The following is a 22,281-nucleotide window of genomic DNA, read 5'->3' as shown; positions in this document are numbered from 1 at the left end:
CGGAAAAGAATCTTGGCTTGTTTTAGTTTTTGTTCTTTCCTTTTCCAGTTTTAAGGATTTCTATGAACTTGAACCGGCAAAATTCCAGAATAAGACGAATGGGATCACTCCAAGACGTTGGCTATTGTTGTGTAACCCAGGTCTTGCAGACATTATTGCTGAGGTGAGGGACTTCTGAGTACCCAAGGTTGGCTTTAGCAATTGTGAACTGATGAAAGGACATCCAAGTGAAACATTAACTCTCCTTCCTCCACAGGTGCTGTCTGACCTGTTAAGTATTTCCAGAATTTTCTATTTTTAATTTCAGATTTTCAGCATCTGGAGTTTAGTTTTTGGCTTGGATGCAGTGCATTCTCCTGAAAGAACGTTATGTGCTTGCATAGTATCTGACCAGAAGGTTGGCCTAAAGGGAAGAGGAGATCTGATCTAGGAGCAATGGAACACTAGGAAAATGAGAAAGCTACTCAGCCTCTTAGGTCTACTTCTTCAATCATTTTGATCATTGGCTTATCTGCCTCTTGTTATCCTAATGTAATATCAACCTGTTTTGGGGAAAATCCTGTCCTGATTTTGATTCTGAAGTGCTAGTTCTAATTTAAAGTTTTTTGCCGTCATGCTTTTTCGAGGTCCTTCGACAGAGAAGATGCCCTCTCTGCATCTATTGTGTGAAATCCTTTACTCATTTTAAACATTTCAGTTAGATCACCCCTTGTCCTCCTAATACGCAGAAAGCTAAGCAACTTGTTATTACGCCTACATAGCTTTCTGTGCAGAATGTGTTCCAAGGCTTGGATTCTGTGACTAATGGCAGCTCTCAGCCCTTGTTCATTTACCTGGCAGAATTTGCCATAGCACTGTTAGTCTGGAAATGGGCCCTTTGGCCCAATTGGTTCATGCTGACTAAGATGCCCATCCAAGCTGGTCCCATTTGCCCACATTTGGCCCAAATTCTTTGAAACTTTTCATATCCCTGTACCTAGCCAACTGTCTTTTACAAGTTGTTACAGTACCTCCCTGACCACTTCCTCTGGCAGCTCATTCCATATACGTACCGCCCTCTGCCCCTCAAGTTTCTGTTAAACTTTTCCCCTCTCACCTTAAAACCTATGCTGTCTAGTTCTTGATTTCCCCAACCCTGTGAAAAAGACTGTGTGCGTTCACCCTGTCTATGCCCCTCATGATTTTGTACACCTGTATAAGGTCACCTCTTAGTCTCCTACACTTTAAGGAAAAAGGTCCTAGCCTGTCCTGGAGTTACAAGTCTCAAAAAAAAAATTGCAAATTTTGCAAAAATTCATTGGTTGTTTGACTTAGCCTTATGGTTGTAGGCAGCTGCCCCTTTAACCATGGACGTCCTAATCTCTGAACTCCCACCCCTTTACCGAGCTGCTTCTCCATCTCTTTCATCTCTTTCCTCTGTTTAAGGTCACGCTACTATCCCTTGTCATGCCATCTCATGTTTTCTTTGTGATTGGCAACAGCCCTTGATTAAACAACCACTCGATTTTAAAGTTTTCATCTTTGTTCTAAAATTCCTCCATGGCCTCCTCATTTCAGCATGGCAGCTACCTGTATTATAACCGAGGATTCTGCGTCCCCCTCGGTCTGACGTCCTGCACGTCCCTGATATTAATCTCTCCTCTTTTGTTGGCTGTGCCTGCAGCTGCTGAGACCCCCAGCTGTTGAATTTGTCTCTAAACTGATCTCTCCCTTCCTTCAATAAAAACATCCTTCAAACTTATTCACTTGAACATATCTGCAGTCATCTGGCCAAACACCCCCATACTTGGAACAAAGCCAGAAAATGCTGGGAAGGCCTCAGCAAGTCGAGCAGCACCCATGCAATGTTTCAGGCCTGCGACCCATCATCAGAAAGTGTGTGAATTGCTGACACACTTTGTTTGATCACTATCATATTTGAGGAACTGTACAATTGCACAGATCCATTAATAATATCAGTGGGATGTTGGTGTGTTTCCTACTTCAAACTATCAAGGTTAATTTCTATGTAAAACATCCTTTAGGAAAATGAACTTTCATTCTTCCTATCTTATCTATTCCTCCTTCTCTGCTCCCTCTTTCTTACTTCCTTTGATATCTTTGAGCTTGGCTCTTGTTCCATCTTACAAGTTCCACTCCAGGTTGTGCCAGAACCATCCAGATGCTGCAGTATACTGTGGATGGTTTCCGTGTTTCAAATGAGGCACTGAACACAGGCTTTGCCTGCCCTCCCAGGTGAAAGACCTCCCAATGATATTGAGTCAAGGTCTCAAATTAAAGCTGTTGAATAAATACAAGTTGTTGTTGTTGTATAGTGAATTGTGCACATCAAAGACCCCCCCCATCTTTGGTTCAACACTATTCATACAATGCCGGTGAGAAGGTTCTTGTCTTTTCTCTGTAGAGGATTGGAGAGGGTTTCATCACAGACCTGCACCAGCTGAAGAAGTTGCTGGCCTTTGTTGACAATGAAGCTTTCATTCGAGATGTGGCCAATGTGAAACAGGTACAAGAAACCATTCTGTAGTCTCTGCTACGTGAAATTAAAGATTAAACAGTCTTTGATGTTTGTGTTCACTGTGGTATTACCTTGTCCTCTGGGCAAGAAGATTGTAGGTTCAAGTCCCATTCCAGTGACTTAAATCTGATACTCCTGTGTGGTCCCCAGTGGAGCATTTTACTGCCTGTGATACCATCATTTGAATATGATGCTAAACCTTCCTGATGTAAAACATCCCTTTTTTTTCTCAATGCTTTCATCATTGAGGAAAAACAGCGCTGTTTCTCCTCAATGTTGAAAGCAATGAACTAACCTCATTTAAACGGGTCATCTGGTCAGTGTTGCCTTGCTCTTTGAGGGGACTTGTTTTGGCTGCTGTGTTTCTGACATTATAAATGACTACGTTTGAAAGTGCTTCCAGTCAGAACAGCAAGTGTGCAATAAACTGCAGACTTATTGTTTGGGCATTGTCATTCTTTTTTTTAGGAGAACAAACTGAAATTTGCAGCTTATTTGGAGCATGAGTACAAGCTCAAAATCAACCCTTCCTCCATCTTTGATGTCCATGTCAAGCGGATCCATGAGTACAAGAGGCAGCTATTGAATTGCTTACATGTTATCACTCTCTACAACCGTAAGTTATAATCTTCCCATGGTTCCTACTGTCCATCCGGTTTTTCTTTCAGTTACTACTACTGGATTGTTGAAAATGGACTTGGTTTGTTTCCAAATCAACCCCTTTCTCCCCAGCTATCTCTAGCCTCCATTGTTCGTACACAGGTATGTGATGTGGGGCGAACTGAGTTGTACTCGTTGCGTTCACATCAGGGAAGCAGGTTGAAGCTCTCTCTGGGTCTATGGTAATTCTCAATGCAGGGGAATGGCCCCAGAGGGTGGATCTAGAGTGTTCTCGGCCTGGGCTACGGTGGAAACATTTCCTCTGTCCAGCAGTAGCTGGCACAAAAAATGGAAAATGCCCCAGTGTTGTGTCTGTGGTCAGGTGCTGAGGTGCGCTGTTGGGAGGGAAGAAGGAACTGCTGTTAGTTGCGGCCTGTGCTGGACCCAACTTCAGACTGTCTGCTGCAGTAGGCTGATTACGTAAAGGGGCTGAACTGTATCTAGCTGCCTGAACCCATGTTAACCTGATCCTGATGCAGAGAGCTGGTCAAGGTGAGCCTCCTGACTGGAAGAGATGGTTTCATGGTGTTTACATTGTAAGTTGAAATCGTGACAATTCAGTGAGGAATGACTGGGGAGAGGGCTAGGGGTGCTTAGTCCTGAGGTTAGTGAGAGAACAGCAGGTTTCATGTTGGGGAAATTGGCTAGCTGCATTTTACTATTCTAGTTCAAACAGCAGGCTGAGCCTTGTATTGGTAAGTGTTTGCAGGAGAAAAGCAAATTACCACAGGTACTGGGGAATCTGAAATAAAGCAGAGAATTCTGGGAATATTCAGCAGACAAGGCATATCCGTGGATGTCAGTGCTTCTGTTGATAATTCATCGGTGCTCTGCTGTGTTGCTGTTGGGACAACAATATTACTTATTGTGAACAAGAATGATCTGTTGTTTTCGATCTTGTGCTACCCTGATCAGAGTTTATCCTTTTCCTGTCTTGCTGCTGGCCAGTTGGCTATCCATACTGTTTATTTTCCCCTTGGAAGTAAATGCTCGGGCAGTCATTAGGCTGTTCTGTGGCTGTAACTTATCAGAGACATTTGGGAAACCTAGAATCATTACATGAACTTCATTACCCTTATCTACACCTTGTTATGTCTTCAGAGGAATTGGTGAGGATGGTTGAGCATATTTTCAAAATGCTTGTTGACTATTCATTATCAGGTTTTCTATTTATTATCAAATTTTTGGATTGTAGGTTTTTTATTAGAGATTCGATTACCTATCTTCTGATATTAAGCCAACTGGTTCAGAGATTCACTGGCATTGTTCTGTCTCTTTCTTAATTAGATACAGTTATCCTTTCTCTGAATTATTAACTATGTGTAATGCAACCTCTGCTGCCTCTTCCCTAATTGTAAAGATGTGTGGGTGCAATCTCTTTGGGCCAAGAATTTTATCCTCCTTGTGTTTGATTCATTTAATTTTCTTTTTCTCTTAAATGCAATTAATCATTTCTAATCTCATCTTCCAGTGTTCTGTCCAGCTAATCTTTCTCCCTGAAAATAAGCCTAATAATGATTTAATATTTCTGATTTGAACATTGCCCGTGATTTTTAATCCTGTTTATTCCATAACGGATCTATTCCCATATCAATTTTCCTTTTCATTTTTGAGCCTTTGGATTATTTTGTTATCTTGCTGAATGTTCTTTGATAAATTTCAGTTGCTTTGGATTTCTACCCGATCTTCGTATTCTTTCCTCTCGTGCTGCCCCCTGCTGCCTGTGTATTTATTGTCACGTTCTTTCCTCAATTTCAAACTTATTTAAATGTCTTTATTCATCTTTGTGTCATTAGTGTTTAGTTTATTCTTGTTTAATAGTGGAATAAATTTCACCTGGACTCTGAGTAATAGTGGAATAAATTTCACCTGGACTCTGAGGATCACTTAAAATCTTCTGACTGCAGTCCCATACCAATGTTTCCCAGAATTGTTATCCTTTGGAAAGTTCAAAGTTCTCTTCGCAGCCCTTCAAAACTTTTTTTCTACAATTTATTATGCCATCATGCAATGTTGTTCTTGCTTATTAACTGTGTAGCAATATATTCCCTATTCTCTAAATATTTAATTCTCCTACCTGTTGTATCTGGTTCCTTCCTTGGCAGGCTTCATACATACTATAACTGTTTAGAAGTTCCATTCCCTTTTTCCCCTTTCCCACCTCTGCTGGCCAGTTAATTTCCAGATGGTTAAAATCCCCCATAAACATTTATTTTGCATTTCCCTAAGTTCCCAAAGTTGGTGGAATGTGGTCCGAGACTGTGATAGAGAGAAGCCAAACACACAAATAAGTACAGTGGAGCATTTGAGGATTTGGATGTCAATTTGTGGGATTCCTAGTCTCGGGTATAAATTGTGGAACAAGTTGGTGGAGGCTCTCTTCCCTTTCCCAATCCAACCTATCCATCCCCCCCCCCCCCCACACTTTTTTTTAAACAAGGAAAAAAAAGTCAGATTAGAGGTTAGAGTTTCTAAATCTGGCCAGGAAACCTGAGTCTCTTCGTGAGTATCTCGACTGGATGAAAATCTTTTAAATTCTTAAATAACAATGCTGTGGAAGCACGCATGCCCCATGAACTGGACAAGTTCTAGAAGGCAGCTCACTGCCACCTTTTGAGAAGGTAACTATTGATGGCCTTGTTAGTGAATCAATTTGTCTTAAGACTGAAGGTGCCAATGAGCCACAGTTTATTTTGAAATCGTCTCTTGTCTCTTCCAGGTATCAAAAAGGAACCAAACAAAACCTTTGTGCCGAGGACGGTGCTGATTGGAGGAAAGGTAGGGGAACAGGAGAGAGTCGGGTTCAGTTTGTGAAGCATAAGTTTTTGAATGTAGCAAGTTGTGTTATTGCCAGAAGCAAAGTAATACTGAGATGAAGCTCACATTTTTCTGGAAAAAATCCTCTTATTCCATGTTCAAATCTCTCCATGGCTTCACCCTCCTGCAACCTCCAATGGTCCAATAACCCTCTGATCTCTGAGCACCTCCAGTTTTGTGTATCCCTCATTCCCTTTAACTACCAGTGATGGTCTTGTCTTCAGCTCTCTGGCCCTGAATCTCTGGAACTTGCTCCTTAAACTTCTCCACCTCCACGTGACATTGCTTCAGGAAGAGCCCCCTTGAAGCCTCTGACACTGAGCCATGTTAGATGAGCTTGTTTGGTTAAAATTTGTTTGCTGACACTCCTGCAGTATTTTTCTGCATTAAAGGAACTGTGTAAGTGTGAAATAAAAACAGAAAATTCTGGAAATACTCAGCAGGCCATGGAGCACCTGTGGGAAGAGAGCTTTTACCCCTCTCTAGAAGTGCTGCCTAATTTACAGTGTATTTCCAGCAGTTTCTGTTTATAGAGGTGTGAGATTATAGAGCACAGTAGAGGGCCTTTTGGCCCACCCTGTCCAAGCCAACTATCAAGTACCCACCTATACTCATTCCTTTTACCAGCACTTGGTTTGTAACCTTTTATACTTTGTTTCAAGTGCTCATACATATGATGATCTCTTTCGGATTTCTGGTATCTACAGTCTTTTTGCCTTTCTCGTTGTGATCGTTGCCTCCAAGTAACACAGCCACTTGCAGAAGTAGATTCCTTTCCCTCCAGGAGAGGATCAATTCCCTGAGAGGTTTCTACCAGGTTCGGTTAACCATTGACTACCATGTTAATTGAGATTTCATAGACTGTTTATAGCGATTGCCATTTTGAAGATGTAAATGACACTTGATATACAGCAAAGCTTATTAAACAGTGTTCTGAGGTAACAGCTGAATATTTATTGTCTGTACAACAAACCTTTGACTACAGTAAATATAATAATTGCAAATATACAGTAGTTGAAAGAATCCAGGGTACTTTTATTCTTTTCATTCAATTAAAATTTGAGGTGTTAAAGTTGAGCTGTCCAGGCGATTAAAGGTTTTGAAATGAGAACTAGAGAGAAGTTATTTTATCCAATGAGAAAATTCAGAATCAGGAGTGAGGGAGGAGAGGGAACACAGCTTTCCCCCCACAGATGCTGCCCAACAGACTGAGTCCCTCCAGCAGATTGTTTGTCTCTCCAGATTTCAGCATCTGCAGTCTTTTGTTGTCTCCATCTTGACACACATTCACAGAGTTTCTCCTGGTCTTTTACAGGCTGCTCCAGGCTACCACATGGCCAAGATGATCATCAAACTCATCACTTCAGTTGGAAATGTTGTCAACAATGACCCCATTGTGGGTGACAGGTTGAAGGTCATCTTCCTGGAGAATTACCGGGTGTCCCTGGCTGAGAAAGGTACAGTAGACAAGAGTCATGAGAATCAAGAGCTCGTGTGTTTACTTAAAGCTGTTGGCTTTCGGTCGAGAAAATGGACCAAGAGTTCTGATCGGTCAGTTTTTCTGAAACAGCAGCCTGCAGGTTTCTAGGAAAGCAACACAGGAACAAAAATACAACCAGAAGATACTCTGCAGTTCAGGCAGCACTTATGGAAAGAGAAACAGTTAACATTTCAGGTTGATCCTTCAAATTTTTATTTCACATGTTCAGCATCTGCAGTTTCTTTTTGTTTTGGAAGCGAAAGTAGGCCATTCAGCCCTCTAAAATTATCTTATTCAATTAGGTTCTAAAACTGTGCTTTTTAGATGAGGCAAACAATTAATTGGGCCATGGGATGGGCACTTGAGGGACAAATAATGTACAGGACCACAGGGAAAGAGCAGGGGATGTGCCCACTTCTGTTTCTGGCCTCTTCTTACCAGTGAGGATTTCTAACGTTGAAGAGTAGTTTTAAGGAACTCCACCTTCAAGAGTATGAACAAGACATTGTAAGCCTGATCTTTCCCCATATTGACGACCAACTCTTTATAAATATTCCAATCCCAACAACAAATTAAGAACAGAATGGCCTTTGGAAGTGAGGTGCAAATCCATCGAACCACTAGGAATCCCACCATCACCACAAACTGCCACGGTTGGTGGAGCTGCTGATTTCCAGCTTCAACGACCTCTGTGCTACATGTGTTTGACTTTGACAAGCTGTCTCCATGTCAGAGTGCCTCTGCGCCTCCTGTGAAGGGCCTTGGGACGTCTTACGTCATTAAAGGTGAGGTGTAACTGCAAGTTGACGTTGGATGGAGTTGGAGTCTGGAAAGCTCAACCCAGCAAGGGGAAAAACGGGGCATCCTCCGACTTCGCCAAATAATGGCATTAAATTGTTGCCTTTTATTCCCTTTCCTCTCTTTAACCACAGTGATCCCGGCGTCGGACTTGTCTGAACAGATTTCGACAGCTGGTACAGAGGCTTCAGGAACAGGCAACATGAAGTTTATGCTGAATGGAGCCCTGACAATAGGAACCATGGATGGCGCCAATGTCGAGATGGCAGAGGAGGCAGGAGAAGAGAATCTCTTCATCTTTGGCATGAGAGTGAAGGAAGTTGAGGCACTTGATAAAAAGGGGTTAGTCTTAAATTGTTAGATAACTTGCTGCAATGAGATTCCTCTGTCTTTGTCAAGGTGGCTTTGGTTCAGCAATAGCACTTTGGCACCTGAATCAGGAATTCAAAGCTGACTCCAGTGATTCAAGTACTAAAGCCTAGGCTTGGACTGTAGGAAACAATTGAGGCTGGACATTGAACAAGGGACCATCTCAGCAGGCTAGAAGGATCCCAGAGCACTAAGCGATAACTCAGCCAGCTAACATTTATCCCTCAAGTTGTAATTGAAGTGGTCTTTGCATTGCTGTTTATGGGAGCTTGCTGTGCACAATCTAGCTGCTGTTTCCTACAACGGTGGCTGTACTGCAGAATTATTTCATTGCTTGTGAAGTGCTCAAGGATGTCATGAAGCTTTGAAAACAGTAATCTCTCTCCAGTGAGGAGGGCAGATTTAGGCTACAGAATAATCCTGATCAGTTTATAAACTGAGCAAAGTAGTGGCAGAGGGAATTTAATTCTGATAAGTGTGAGATGATGTGTTTTTGGGGGGGGGGGGGGGAAGGGAGGGGGGAATAAGGACATCAACTAGGAATGGTAGAGCCCTGGGGAGTATTGAGGAACAGAAGGAGCTTGGTGTGCAAGTCCAAAGGTCCATGAAGGTGGCAGCATGGGTAGATAGGGCGGTGAAGAAGGCAGAAGGGATGCTTGCCTTCATTTGCTGGGGTGTAGACTATCAGACCAGAGAAGTCTTGGTACAATATATAAAACCTGGGTTAGGCCACAGCTGGAGCATGGTGTGTAGTTCTGGTTGTCACACTATAGGAAAGACGTGATTTGCTCTGGAGAGGGTGCAGAGGAGGTTCAGCAGCACATTACTTCGGATGGAGCATTTCAGTTAAGAGGAGAGACTGGGGTTGAGATTCTAAATTGGAGGAAGGCCAGTTTTGATGGCATCGGAAGGGATCTGGCAGGCGTGAATTGGGATAGGCTGTTTTCCAGCAAAGAGATGCTTGGGAAGTGGGAGGCTTTCTAAAGTGAAATACTGAGAGTACAGAATCTGTATGTTCCTGTTAGAATAAAAGACAAGGCTAGCAAGTTTAGGGAACCTTGTTTATTGAGGCCCTAGTAAAGAAAAAGGAGGTACATATCAGGTATAGGCAGTTAAGAGCAAATGAGGAGCTTGAGGAATATAAGAAATGCAAGAGAACACCCGAGAGAAATCAGAGGGCAAAAAGAGGACATGAGGTTGCTCTGGCAGACAGTGAAAGAGAATCCCAAGGGTTTCTATAGCTATATTAAGAGCAAAAGGGTAGCAAGGACAAAATTGGTCCTCTTGAAGATCAGTGTGGTCATCTATGCATGGAACCGAAAGAGATGGGGGAGATCTTAAATGAATTTTTTGCATGTGTATTTACTCTGGAGACAGACACAGAGACTATAGAACTGAGGCAAAAGAGTAGTGAAGTTATGGACCGTATCCGTATTATGTAAGAGGAGGTGCTGGCTGTCTTGAGGCAAATTAAGGTGGATTAAATCCCCAGGCCCTGACAAGGTGTCCCCTGGGACCTTGTGGGAATCTAGTGCAGAAATTGCAGGGGCCCTGGCAGAGATATTTAAAACTCCCTTAGCCATGAGGTGCCAGAGGACTGGAGGATAGCTAATGTTATTCCATTGTTCAAGAAAAGCTCTCGGAATAAGCCAAGAAGTTATAGGCTGGTGAGCCTGATGTCAGTCGTGGGTAAATTATTGGAAGGTATTCTAAGGGACAGGATATGAGTATTTGGATAGACAGGGCCCAATTAGGGATAATCAACATGGCTTTGTGTGTGGTAGGTCATGTCTAACCAATCTTATAGTTTTTCAAGGAGGTTGCCAAGAAGGTTGATGAGGAAAAGGCAGTGGATGTTGTCTACATGGACTTTAGCAAGTCCCTTGACAAAGTCCCACGTGGGAGGCTGGTCCAAAGGTTAAGTCACTTGGCATTCAGGATGAAGAAGACAATTGGATTCAACGTTGGCTTAGTGGAAGAAGCCAGAGTGTGGTAGTATATGGTTCTCTCTCTGACTAGAGTCCTGTGTCTGGTGGTGTGCCGCAGGGATTGGGGCTGGGTCTGTTGTTGTTTATCATCTGTATTAATGATTTAGATGATGTGGTAAACTGGATCAGCAAAATTGTGGATGACACCAAGATTGGGAGCGTAGTAGACAGCAAGGAAGGCTATCAAAGTTTTTTGCAGCATGATCTTGACCAGCTAGGAAAATGGGCTGAAAAATGGCTGATGGAATTTAATGCAGACAAGTGTGAGGTGTTGCACTTTGGGAGGACAAACCAGGGTAAGACTTGCATAGTGAATGGTAGGGCTCTGAGGTGTGCAGTAGAACAGAGGGACCTGGGAATACAGATCCATAGTTCCTTGAAAGTGGCATCACAGGTCGATAGGGTCATAAAGAGAGCTGTTGGCACATTGGCCTTCATAAATCAGGGCATTGAATACAGGAGTTGGGATGTTGTGTTGAAGTTGTACAAGACGTTGGTGAGGCCAAATTTAAAGTATTGTGTGCAGTTCTGGTTACCTACCTACAAGATGGATGTCTATAAGCTTGAAAGAGCAGAGAAAATTTACAAGGATGTTGCTGGGACTTGAGGACCTGAGTTATAGGGATAGGTTGAATAGGTTAGGACTTTATTCCCTGGAGCGCAGGAGAATGAAGTAAGATCTTGTAGAAGTATACAAAATTATGAGGGTTATAGATAGGGTGAATGCATGCAGGCTCTTTCCCCTCAGGTTGGGTGAGACTAGAACTAGAGGTCATAGGTTTAGGATGAAAGGTGAAATATTTAAGGGGAATCTGAGGGGAAACTTCTTCACTCACAGGGTGGTGTGAGTGTGGAACGAGCTGCCAGCGGAAGTGGTAGATGCGGGTTCAATTGTAACATTTAAGAGAGGTTTGGATAGGTGCATGGATGGGAGGGGTTTGGAGGGATAGGGTCAGGGTGCAGGTAGATGGGACTAGGCAGAAGGTCAGGCCGGCATGGACTAGTTGGGCCAAGGGGCCTGTTTCTGTGCTGTAGTACTCTAAGGTTTTATGATAGGCTGTGTTTGTTTTCCTTGGAGCAGAGGAGGTTAAGCGAGGAACCTGATAAAACATAATGGGGAAAGTACAGCACATGAACAGGCCCATCGACCCACCATGTCTGTGTCAACCATGATGCCGATCCAACTAATCCCAATTACCTGCATGTGGTCTGTATCCTGCTATTCCCTGCCTGTTCTCATGTCTGTTAAATGCCTCTAAATGTTGCTGTGGTATCTGTTTTTACTACCTCCACTGGCAGTGCATTCCAGGCACCTGCCATTCTCTGAGTAAAACAAAAATGTGCCTCACAAATCTCCTTTTAAACTCTTGCTCTTACCCCCTACCCCCTCTTTCCCCCCCCCACCCCCCAAAGCTACCCCCTCTGGTATTTGACATTTCCACCCTGGGGGAAAAAGATTCTGACTTTCTACCCAACCTATGCCTTTTATGATTTTATATACCATCAATTCATCCCTCAGCCTTTGACAGTCCAGAGAAAACAATCCAAGTCTGTCCAATCTTTCCTTGGAGCTGATTCCCTCCAGTCCAGGTAATATCCTGGTGAACTTCTTCTGCACCCATTCCAAAGCCTCAACATCGTTCCTATAGTGTGGAAATCAGAAATGCACGCAATACTCCAAATTTTACACAACTGCAACGTGTCTTCCCAGCCTTTATACTAAATGCCCTGGCCTATGAAGGCAAGCATGGCATATGCCTTCTTTACCACCCTTTCTACTTGTGGTGCCACTTTCAGGGAGCTATGGACTTTGCCCCCCTCCCCCCCCCCAAGATCCCCCTGTACATCAATGCTCTTAAAGGTCCTAACATTTTACTGTGTACTTTCCTCTTGCATTTGACCTCCCAAAATGCAACTCCTCACACTTGTCTGGATTAAACACCATCTGCCATTTCTCTACCCAAATTTCTAGCTGATCTATATCTTGCTGTATCCTTTGACAACCTTCCTCACTATCCACAACTTCACCAATTTTTGCATCATCTTCAAACTTGTATTTGCATTTCCACCTACATTTCATCCTAGTCATTAATGTACATTACAAACAACAGTGATCCCAGCAACTGATCCTTGTGGAACACCACAGGTCACAGACCTCTGGTCAGGAAAAACACCCCTTCACCACTACCCACTGCCTTCTTTGATCAAACCAATTTTGGATCCAACTTGCCAACTCACATAGCGACATATAAATTTGAGAGGCATAGCTAGGGTAGATAGTAATAAACTTTTCCTGTGGCAGAGATGCCCAAGACCAGTGGGCAGAGGTTTAAGGTAAGGGGTAATAGATTTAGAGGGAATCTGAAGAAAATCTTTTTCACCCAAAGGGTGGTTGGTCTGGAATGCACTGGGTGAGAAGGTGGGGGAGGCAGATATGCCTGAAAGATTTATGAAGCATCTGGAATGAGCACTTGAATCACCAAGGCACAGTAGGCTCCAGGCCAAGTGCTGGTAAACGGGATTGGTATAGATAGGTGTATCCTTGAAGGTCAGTGACTCTGTGCCTTTGACTGTCTTTTTCTCTTTTAGCCACATTGTGCTGTTCATTTTTCAAGCCTTCATTATGATACTAAATGTGAACCTTAAATAATATCCTTGTCTTCTGATGTTTGTGGCTCATGTAGATATAATGCCAAAGAATATTTCAACAAGCTGCCAGAGCTAAGGCAGGCCATGGATCAGATCAGCAGTGGATATTTCTCCCCGAAAGAACCAGAGCTGTTTAAGGATGTGGTTAACATGTTGATGCACCATGACAGGTAATGAACATAACTGACCAACATGCTCGTACAGGTTTATGTTACCGGATGAATAACCTTGAAGAGTTAAAGTCCACTGTATTAGTGACTTTATCCTTTTTATCAAATCTGGTAAAAGTGATCATGAAGTTGCCAGATTATTGTAAAATCCTAACTAATACAGTGGCACAGTAGTGTAGAGATTAGTGTAACGCTCTACAGCACCAGCGACCCAGGTTCAAATCCAGCCATTGTCTCTGTAAGGAGTTTGTACGTTCTCCCTGTTTCTGCGTGGGTTTCCTTCAGGCGCTCCAGTTTCCTCCCACGTTCCAAAGACATACAAGTTAGGAAATTGTGGGCATGCTATGTTGGTGCCAGAAGCCCCTCCAATCACTACGCAAAAAGATGTATTTCACTGTGTTTTGATGAACATGTGACTAATAAAGATATCATATCTTATCTTGCCTTACTCTTCAGGGAATGAAATCTGTTGTCGTACATGGTTTGACCTAAATTTGACTCTCATCCTGAAGTGGCTCAGTAGCCACTCAGTTGCACTGACTTGGGGAGGTTGGGATGAGCAATAAATGCCAACCTTACAACGACACTTGCGCCCGGATAGAACTTTCAAGTGCAGTCTTAATGTGAACTCATTGGACACAGAACATGAAAATTTTGATGTTTTGCCTAGAACTTAATACCTTCCTGCTGTATATCAAAGATATCAGATGGTCAAACTCAAAAGTAGAAAATGCTGGAAGGACTCAGCAGGTTAAGTCAGAGTTAGCTTTTCAAGTGCATGATGTTCCTTCAGATCATTCTGAGGAAAGGTCTCAGACTTTGTTATTTCTTTCTCCACAGATGCTCTCTGACCAGCAGAGAACAGTATTTTTGGTTTTTATTTCAAATTTCCAACATTTGCTTTTGGATTAATGTTGAAACTCTTACAAACTGCTTCCCAATTATTTTTTCAGTAGTCCCAGGTTTCAGGACATATTAATTTTAATATTAAAAAAAATACATTGTTGAGCATTTATCTGGGAATTTCTGTCCAGGTAAACATTCTGAACAATTTGCTGGGAGTATATTGCACTCAGTTTCAGGGCTGCCAAGGTACAACTCAGATGTATTGTCTAGAAGGTCAGATGTCGGTGCCAGCTGTCTGGAGCAATAGGTAGTCAATACCTTGGTGAATTGGTTTCATGCTTTCTACTAGGTTCTAAGGTGCACAACCCCACACATTGTCTGCCTATCCCATTCATTGTAATTCATCATCCCTGGAAACATGGAGTTATGTGTTCTCGTAAATCTCCAGTACCCTTTCCAAAATCTTTCCATGTTCCTAGCAGGGTGTCCAGAATTAGACACAGTATTCTGGTCTGAGACCAAGAGTTGTATATAGGTTTAGCACAACTTCATGGCTTTTGTATTCTAGGCACCTCTTTATAAAACCCAGGACCCCAGACATGTTATTAACCATTTATCTTAACCTGCCCTGCTACTGTTAAAGTTTTGATTGCGAGCACCCCAGGTGTTTCTTGTAGTGAGTGCCTTTTTAAAGTTTTATACTGTATATTGCTTCCTGTCCTTTTCTCAATCTTCCTTTTGGCAATATGTCCTTGTGAAATCTAATATTGTTTTCTTTAATGTTCACTGCATTTTTAAATGTTATGTCATCTGCAGATTTTGAAATTGTAGGCTGTACTTCCAAGTCACTAACATAAAATTCAGCAGTGGTCTTGTAGCTGAATCTTGAGGAATGGCACAAAATGTCTCCCACCACTACAGGGGGATAAAGCCATTCATCTCAATTCTGTTTTTCCATAGCCAATTTTGTATCAATAAACTTAATCAAGCTGACAGCACCTGATTTCCCTTTTATCCTCTGTCCATCTGGCTCTTGATGTTCTCCAGGATATTGGTTCCAAAAGCTTCTCCATATCAAACTGAGCATACTTACCAGGTTTATTGATCTCTGCTTATTTTGAACAAGTGTAATATTTGCATTTTTCCATTCTGTTGATCCTGCCCTGTATCTATTAAGGACTGGAAGATGATGGCCAGCACCATCAGAACATAGATATTGTGGGCTGAAGGTCCTATTCTATGCCAAACATGATGGCAAATTAAACTAAGTCTCCTCTGCCTGTACATGATCCATACCCCTCCATTCCCTGCATGTTCCTGTGTCTAACAATCTCTCAAATACCACTATCATATCTGCTTCCACATTTCCCCTGGCAGCCTGTTCCAGGCACCTACTGCTCTCAGCTTAAATCTATGTCCTATTGTATTTGAATTCCTAGTTTCCCTTCAGCAGCCTCTGGTACCCACTCCCCACTGCACCCCCTTTATCTTTGGGGATGCATCCACTTTAAGTACTGCCTGACCGTACATCTGGAAGGTGTTGCTGAACGGGAGATACTGCAGTTGGCCTTGTAATTGGTACGCACTGCACTTGCAGTGCAGCAGCAAGGGAGTGAATGTCCTGGACGGTGTTGAGCTGCTTGAAGTGCTGTTGGAGTTGCCCTCATCCAGGGAAGTGGACAGTATTCCATCACACTCCGGATCTGTGGATGGTGGAAAGACTTTGGGGTGTCGAATCATTTGAGCCACCTGCCCCACTTTGTGGCACAGTATTTATGTGACTGGTCCAGTGGAAATGTCATTGAATGTCAAGGGCATTGCTTGGGTTTCCCCTTGTTGCAGACGGTCATTATCTGACACGCATACTGTGAATGTGCAGCCAATGCCTGAATATTGTCTGCACCTGCATCCAGCAAGATCTGGACAGGTATAAACTCCTTAAATGTACTCGGGTTACTGAGAACCACTACGGTATCAAACACAGGAGAACTAGATGTTAGATGCCCAGCTCCCTAATCGTGCTGCGGAATGCTGGGGTTCTGTGGCTCCGCTCCGTAACTGACTGTGAGAACCCCTTCTCACTGACCTACGATCTCTGTTCAGTTTACAGTTTGCCCAACTCTGCCCATCCATTGGCTGTTGGCTGAAGTTTAAAAAGGCAAAGCTCTCGACATTGTTTGACACAATTTATTTAATGTAATTCTCTTTTGAAACCCTGTCTGTTATTTAATTCTAATAATGTTTTTATGTTAGACGGGCTCACTTGTGTTTAAGCACTGGTGTATTTAATTCAGTCATTCATGCTCTTTGGGCTAGCTGTTTGCAACAACTTCATACTGGGCTCTCAATCCTGGCTTTCATTTCTTTCAGGTTTAAAGTGTTTGCTGATTTTGAAGCATACATCAAATGCCAAGAGAGAGTTAGTGAGCTTTACAAGGTAAGGTAATCCATTATTCTGTTAATTCAGTCACCAAATGCTATTGGCATTTCTCTCATGACTTGCCAGGTTGCAGGAGGTTTCATCACATGGCCTCTAGGGTTGGTCCCTGACCCCTGCTCATTGGTCACCTGACACACCCAGTAGTAATGTGTACAATACGCACAAAGCTCTCTGTTGTATCATGACTCCATCTGTTGTGTAGATTTACCAGATGTTATAATGTATCCTGCATATGTTAAGCTCTGCTCTCTCATGAGTCCATTTGGATTGAAGTGAAAGCAAAAAATGCCCTGGAGAGTAATCTTTAACCCTGAGCAATCTCCAGGTCAGTTCAGGGCTGAAATGGTGGCCACAAGAGGACACAGGTTTAAGGTGCTGGGGAGTAGGTATAGAGGAGATGTCAGGGGTAAGTTTTTTTACTCAGAGTGGTGAGTGCATGGAATGGGCTGTCAGCAACGGTGGTGGAGGCTGATATGATAGGGTCTTTTAAGAGACTGTTGGATAGGTACATGGAGCTGAGAAAAATAGAGGGCTATGGGTAAGCTAGTAATTTCTAGGGTAGGGACATGTTCGGCACAGCTTAGTGGGCCGAAGGGCACTGAATTGTGCTGTAGGTTTTCTAGGTTTCTAAGAGGTTTGGAAACTCTCCCATGATGTCTCCTTGAAGTAGGTCCAGTTCCCACCGCTTGTGGGTCATGCATATCCTGGACACCCACCTCAAGCAGGCAGATGATCTCATTTCCAGTAACCTTGCATTTGTACAGAACCCTTCACAACCCCCAAACTTTCAAAGTGCTCTACAGCTTGTGCAGACATTTTGGAAGGTGATCTCTGTGGCAGTGTAGAAGCATGGCAGCCAATTGTGCACAGCAAGCTTCCACACAGCTGTTAGCTGAGGGATAAATATTGGCAAAAGGGCATGGGATGAATTCCTGTGGTTTTTCAACATAATGCAGTGGTTCCATCCACTGAGGGAGGCCTTTGGTTTAAACATTCCATGGTACCTCTGGCAATCCAATACACAAGTCCTGGTCTAGATTATACTACCGGCTGTCTGGATTGTGACTTCAGCCTGTGACCTGATAAGAGGAATCAATTGTAAAGGTGTTGGTTATATCACTTTAAGAATACAGATTGTTTTGGGGTAGGTTAGCAATTCCTCTGCACCTCGTTGTCTTGTTGATAAAAATGTAGATGTCTGTTTCAAGCCCAGAATCTCTCTCACTGAGTCAGAATGTGTGAGTGTTAACTGCGGTAACAGCTGTAGAATATGTAACCTCTTACCCCTCCTGTGTTTAAGGTAGGACAATTAGTGCAATGGAATTAAGTTATTCCCAGGAAGGGAGGAGGGAACTACAAGTCCCTAAAGCCAAGCAGTTAACTGGCCTGCTTGTGAGAAGTGCTGGGAGATGTGAGAATGGCATGTGATTTGATGAACTTGGTGTTCTTCACTAGAGGTTGTTGGTAGGGGGTGTGAAACACTACTGGGGCAGTCTGTGAGTGGATCTGAACGGCAAAGATCAACTTGGTGTGTTAACCAACAGAGGCGACTCTTTGTTCGGTGAGTCAGTGCCCTGATTTGTTTTTGAGGGTGAAAGGTTGGCTCCTAACTCAGTAAGCCACTTGATCTCGGGACTTGGGTGTTGTGGTTTGGAGTTAAATGCCTTTTGTTTAAATTTCTCTTCAATCTAATCAAGTTTTGGAATGAATTATTCAGGTATTCTGGCAAACACGTCAATCAGACAAGTGATTGTTGCGCGGTTACCTGGGGTGAGATGAGGGAACTGGTCAGGGAGAGATCAGCCACTTGTAGACTGGTGGAGGGTTTGTGTCTGTGCTGTGACAGTGGATTTTTACAATACACAACAGGATGGGTTTTGATTCAGTGTACGGATCAACACTGATTTGTAACAGCCTTGTATACCATCTCCACAGTACCTCATTTCATTGAGCAGTCACAGGCACAAGCCTCAGCATTGAACTTTGCCCATTTAGTAAACAGAAGGAATTCCTTGCACCCAATTGGACTGGAATGTTGACCCACTGCACACAGCAAAGCACTTCTGGAGTCCGGTCACCGTTCTGTGGGACACTAAACCAAACGAGTTGGCATCTGTTAAAATTAATTGACTGGCAGATTGTGTGTGACAGGATACTCTGTTTCCTTGTAGACAGTATGTTTGGGCTGCAGGGATAACTCAGTTACAGTACCCGCTTCTGTCTCTGCATGATTTACTTTCAGCAGTGTGTTGCAAGTTGGTGAGTGCTGTTCTTTCTGTTCACAGAACCCAAAGGATTGGACCAAGATGGTAATAAAAAACATTGCAAACTCTGGCAAGTTCTCAAGTGATAGAACATCAAAGAGTTATGCCAGAGAGATTTGGGGGGTGGAGCCCTCTGACGTAAAGATTCCCCCTCCGAATGAACCCAAATCATAGTACGTTGAGTGCTCATCGCTTATCTATATGACGAGTAGTGTGTGCAGTCTAGGCTCTTGTGTTTTGTCCTTACTTCTACCCAAAATATCAGATTAGTGTATATCATGGGAATCACGTTGCATTTGTTTGTCTTTTATAAAACACACCTATTGTGCACCTTATTAAAACATGAGTTTAAGTGAAGGAATGCTTGTATCTGTGATGTCTCTTACTGGAATAGTTTTTTAAACGTAGATTTCTATAATAAGGATAAATCTTTGTTCTTCAAAGAAAGGATAAGTTCTGAGTCCTAATTTTCCTGTGCTCTGAACATTTACTGTCAGTTGTGGGCTCTGGGTGGAAAGCAGAAGATTTTAAGAATCCATTAAAACATTCTCAGCATGACTATGTGCCAAGGGATTGTTTCATCATTGATTTGTTGGCCACTTGGGTTAGATTTGCAATTGAAAGTTATTCCTCTGAAGTAGGTGGAAGAGAATAGAAGCAATATTCTCCATGAGTTATTAATGCCTTGCTGATTATCTGTGCAGTGATTTCCCAGGATCCCAACAGCTCTGATGACGAACTTCATAGTTTCCTAAAACTGTACTTTGAACCTAGATGTAATTTCAACAAAAAAAAGCAAAGTCACCTTGGAAATCTGAATTAAAGCAGAAAATGTTGGGATTACACAGCAGGTCAGGCAGCATCTGAGAAGCAGAAAACAATCAACAGTGCAGGTCAATGACCTGTCATCAGAACTGGAAGTAACCAAGTTTTTAAGGCCCAGAAGAGGGGAGGGGAGAATGAATGGGATGGTACTGAAAGGCAACAGGGCATGGAAACAAAATGTTAGTCTGAGAGTGGTGTAAATGGCACATAGCAGACTCATTATCCTAAATCATTGAACTTCGTGCACTAAGCTGGAAGCTTGTAAAGTGCTGGGTCTAAAAATTGTGCAATGTCTGTCCCCTCAGCCTTGTTGCACTTCATCCCGAATTTTGGTGGCAGGGATTTTACTGACTATCCCAGGCAGTGCCTATACCTGCAGAATCCACTCTGTAGCTCAAGCTGTGACCCACCCCCCCACCCAACCCCTCAAATGTTAACAGCACTTTAAGTAATGAATTTGAGTTTGAATAACTTCTTTTATTGTCTCTGGTTCAGAGCCTTTTGAGGGGAAATTTGCTGTACTAATCCCAACTGACTGACTTTAGACTTCAGACACACAGTAATATGCTTAAGTCTTATTGATCCTCTGGAAGAACCCAGCAAGCCCCTCAGTTTGGTGCCAATTATGGAGAGGCAATAACTAGCGTACCAATGAGGAAGCCAGTGATCCCCACATCCAATGAAGAAAGTGAACAATGCCCATTCAGCTGTAGTCAACCTATATGCCACTAGATGGCAGTTTTGTGATCACATTTGTGATCCAAGCAGTACATTGAGCTGGAGATCAAAAAACTACAGATGCAGGTCATTTGAAACAAAAATAGATGATGTTAAAAACACTCAGCAGGTCGAGGAACATCTGTGGTAAGGAAAACAGAGTTTGTTTCAGGATGCAAGTGAAAACCAGAGCGCACAGGGGAAATCCACATAGTCACATGGAGAATGTACATACTCTACATGGACAGCACCAAGGCCAGGATTGAAGCTGGATCCCTGGAGGTGTGAGGTAAGGAGGCCAACTGCTGTGCTACTGTACACACCTTTCCCCTATTCTACTGCTATAAATATAGAAATTGGGTGGGCTCCAATAACTCCAGAATCTTGCTCTTTCATTTTACCTTGGTGATTTTCAAAAAGAATTGAATGTACCCAAACTATTAAATCTCCTTCACGTAGACCAGACCACAATTTGCTGTGTCGAAACCTGTCTCTCCTCTGGTTCCACGTACAGATTCTAGTGCAGCAATTGAGACAGAGCAGTGAGATCAGCTGGGGCCTAGTCTGCCTTCAGTGTACAGTGTGCACAGTCATTAGATGAGTAATTGATCCTGAATTTTAGTAAATATAAGTTGCAGGATACTCCTTTGGACTACTGTTCCCTTGTTCTCCCCCACAGCCCTGGATATGCCTCAAATTGTAATGGGGATGTCTGAAGAGAAATTTTTGTTATTCCATTTAAATGAACCAGCTGCCTGCCAAGTGGACACTTGCAGGTAAAAATTGACTTCCCAGAGAAGCAGAAAGGGAGTGGCATCATGTTTGGCAAGACAGATTAGTGTGACTATTATAATCTAGGAATAAGAGTTAGCCCATCACTGCCACCTCAGAACTGTATTTGGCACTGTTTTCATTTACAGAGAAAAATGCTTTGTTTTGTAAATGTATACTTCATGTCAGATATTGCCCTGAATGTCATCTGTTTTCTGTTGTCAAGTTGCATCTGTGAATCTCACGTTATCAGACTAAGTTGAACCTAAAAATGGGCAGAAATGATTGAGACCCAAGTGCACATCAAACCAGTTTACTTATTTGAGTCTTAAAATACTAATTCTATCGCAATATTGCAAATGATTGAAAATTAATTACTATCCATAGTTATGGTAATAGAAACATAGAAAACCTACAGCACAATTCAGGCCCTTCGGCCCACAAAGCTGTGCCAAACATGTCCCTATTTAGAAATTACTAGGCTTACCCATAGCCCTCTTTATCTCAGCTCCATGTAGCTATCTAAGGCTCTTAAAAGACCCTATCATATCCATTTCCACCCACCGTTGCCGGCAGCCCATTCCACGCACTCACCACTCTGAGTTTTAAAAAAAACTTACCCCTGACATCTCCTCTATACCTACTGCCCAGCACCTTAAACCTATGTCCTCTTGTAGCAACATCTCAGCCCTGGGGAAAAAAGCCTCTGACTATCACACAATCAATGCCTCTTATCATCTTGTACACCTCTATCAGGTCCCCCCCTCATCCTCCGTCACTCCAAGGAGAAAAGGCTGAGTTCCTGCTCCCCAATCCTGACAGCATCCTTGTAAATCTCCTCTTGCAACCCTTTTCTATGGCTTCCACATCCTTCTGATGTGACTAGTAGTTTGGTTTAAAAAAAAAATTTCAGGTGGCAGGTATGATCAACAGGTATAAAAAGTTGGGAATGTGGGAATCACAGGGTGT

At 42.8% G+C, this 22,281-nt stretch overlaps 1 protein-coding gene across 1 annotated transcript in view; it reads left to right on the top strand.

Moving 5' to 3' along the window:
- The window catches only part of LOC127567823 (glycogen phosphorylase, brain form), an 83,157-nt gene extending 63,801 nt beyond the window's left edge, over positions 1-19,356 (top strand). The window contains exons 12-20 of the mRNA XM_052010934.1: positions 49-163; positions 2,405-2,506; positions 2,987-3,134; positions 5,898-5,956; positions 7,311-7,452; positions 8,408-8,615; positions 13,315-13,449; positions 16,666-16,732; positions 19,021-19,356. Coding sequence (XP_051866894.1) covers positions 49-163; positions 2,405-2,506; positions 2,987-3,134; positions 5,898-5,956; positions 7,311-7,452; positions 8,408-8,615; positions 13,315-13,449; positions 16,666-16,732; positions 19,021-19,173 — 1,129 coding nt within the window. The 3' untranslated portion in view covers positions 19,174-19,356. The remainder of the gene's footprint in view (positions 1-48; positions 164-2,404; positions 2,507-2,986; positions 3,135-5,897; positions 5,957-7,310; positions 7,453-8,407; positions 8,616-13,314; positions 13,450-16,665; positions 16,733-19,020) is intronic.
- The last annotated feature ends 2,925 nt before the right edge of the window (positions 19,357-22,281 follow it).

Source organism: Pristis pectinata, chromosome 3 (assembly GCF_009764475.1).
Source record: "Pristis pectinata isolate sPriPec2 chromosome 3, sPriPec2.1.pri, whole genome shotgun sequence".
NCBI classification, from domain to species: domain Eukaryota; kingdom Metazoa; phylum Chordata; class Chondrichthyes; order Rhinopristiformes; family Pristidae; genus Pristis; species Pristis pectinata.
This window is presented reverse-complemented; position numbering and strand designations above follow the sequence as displayed.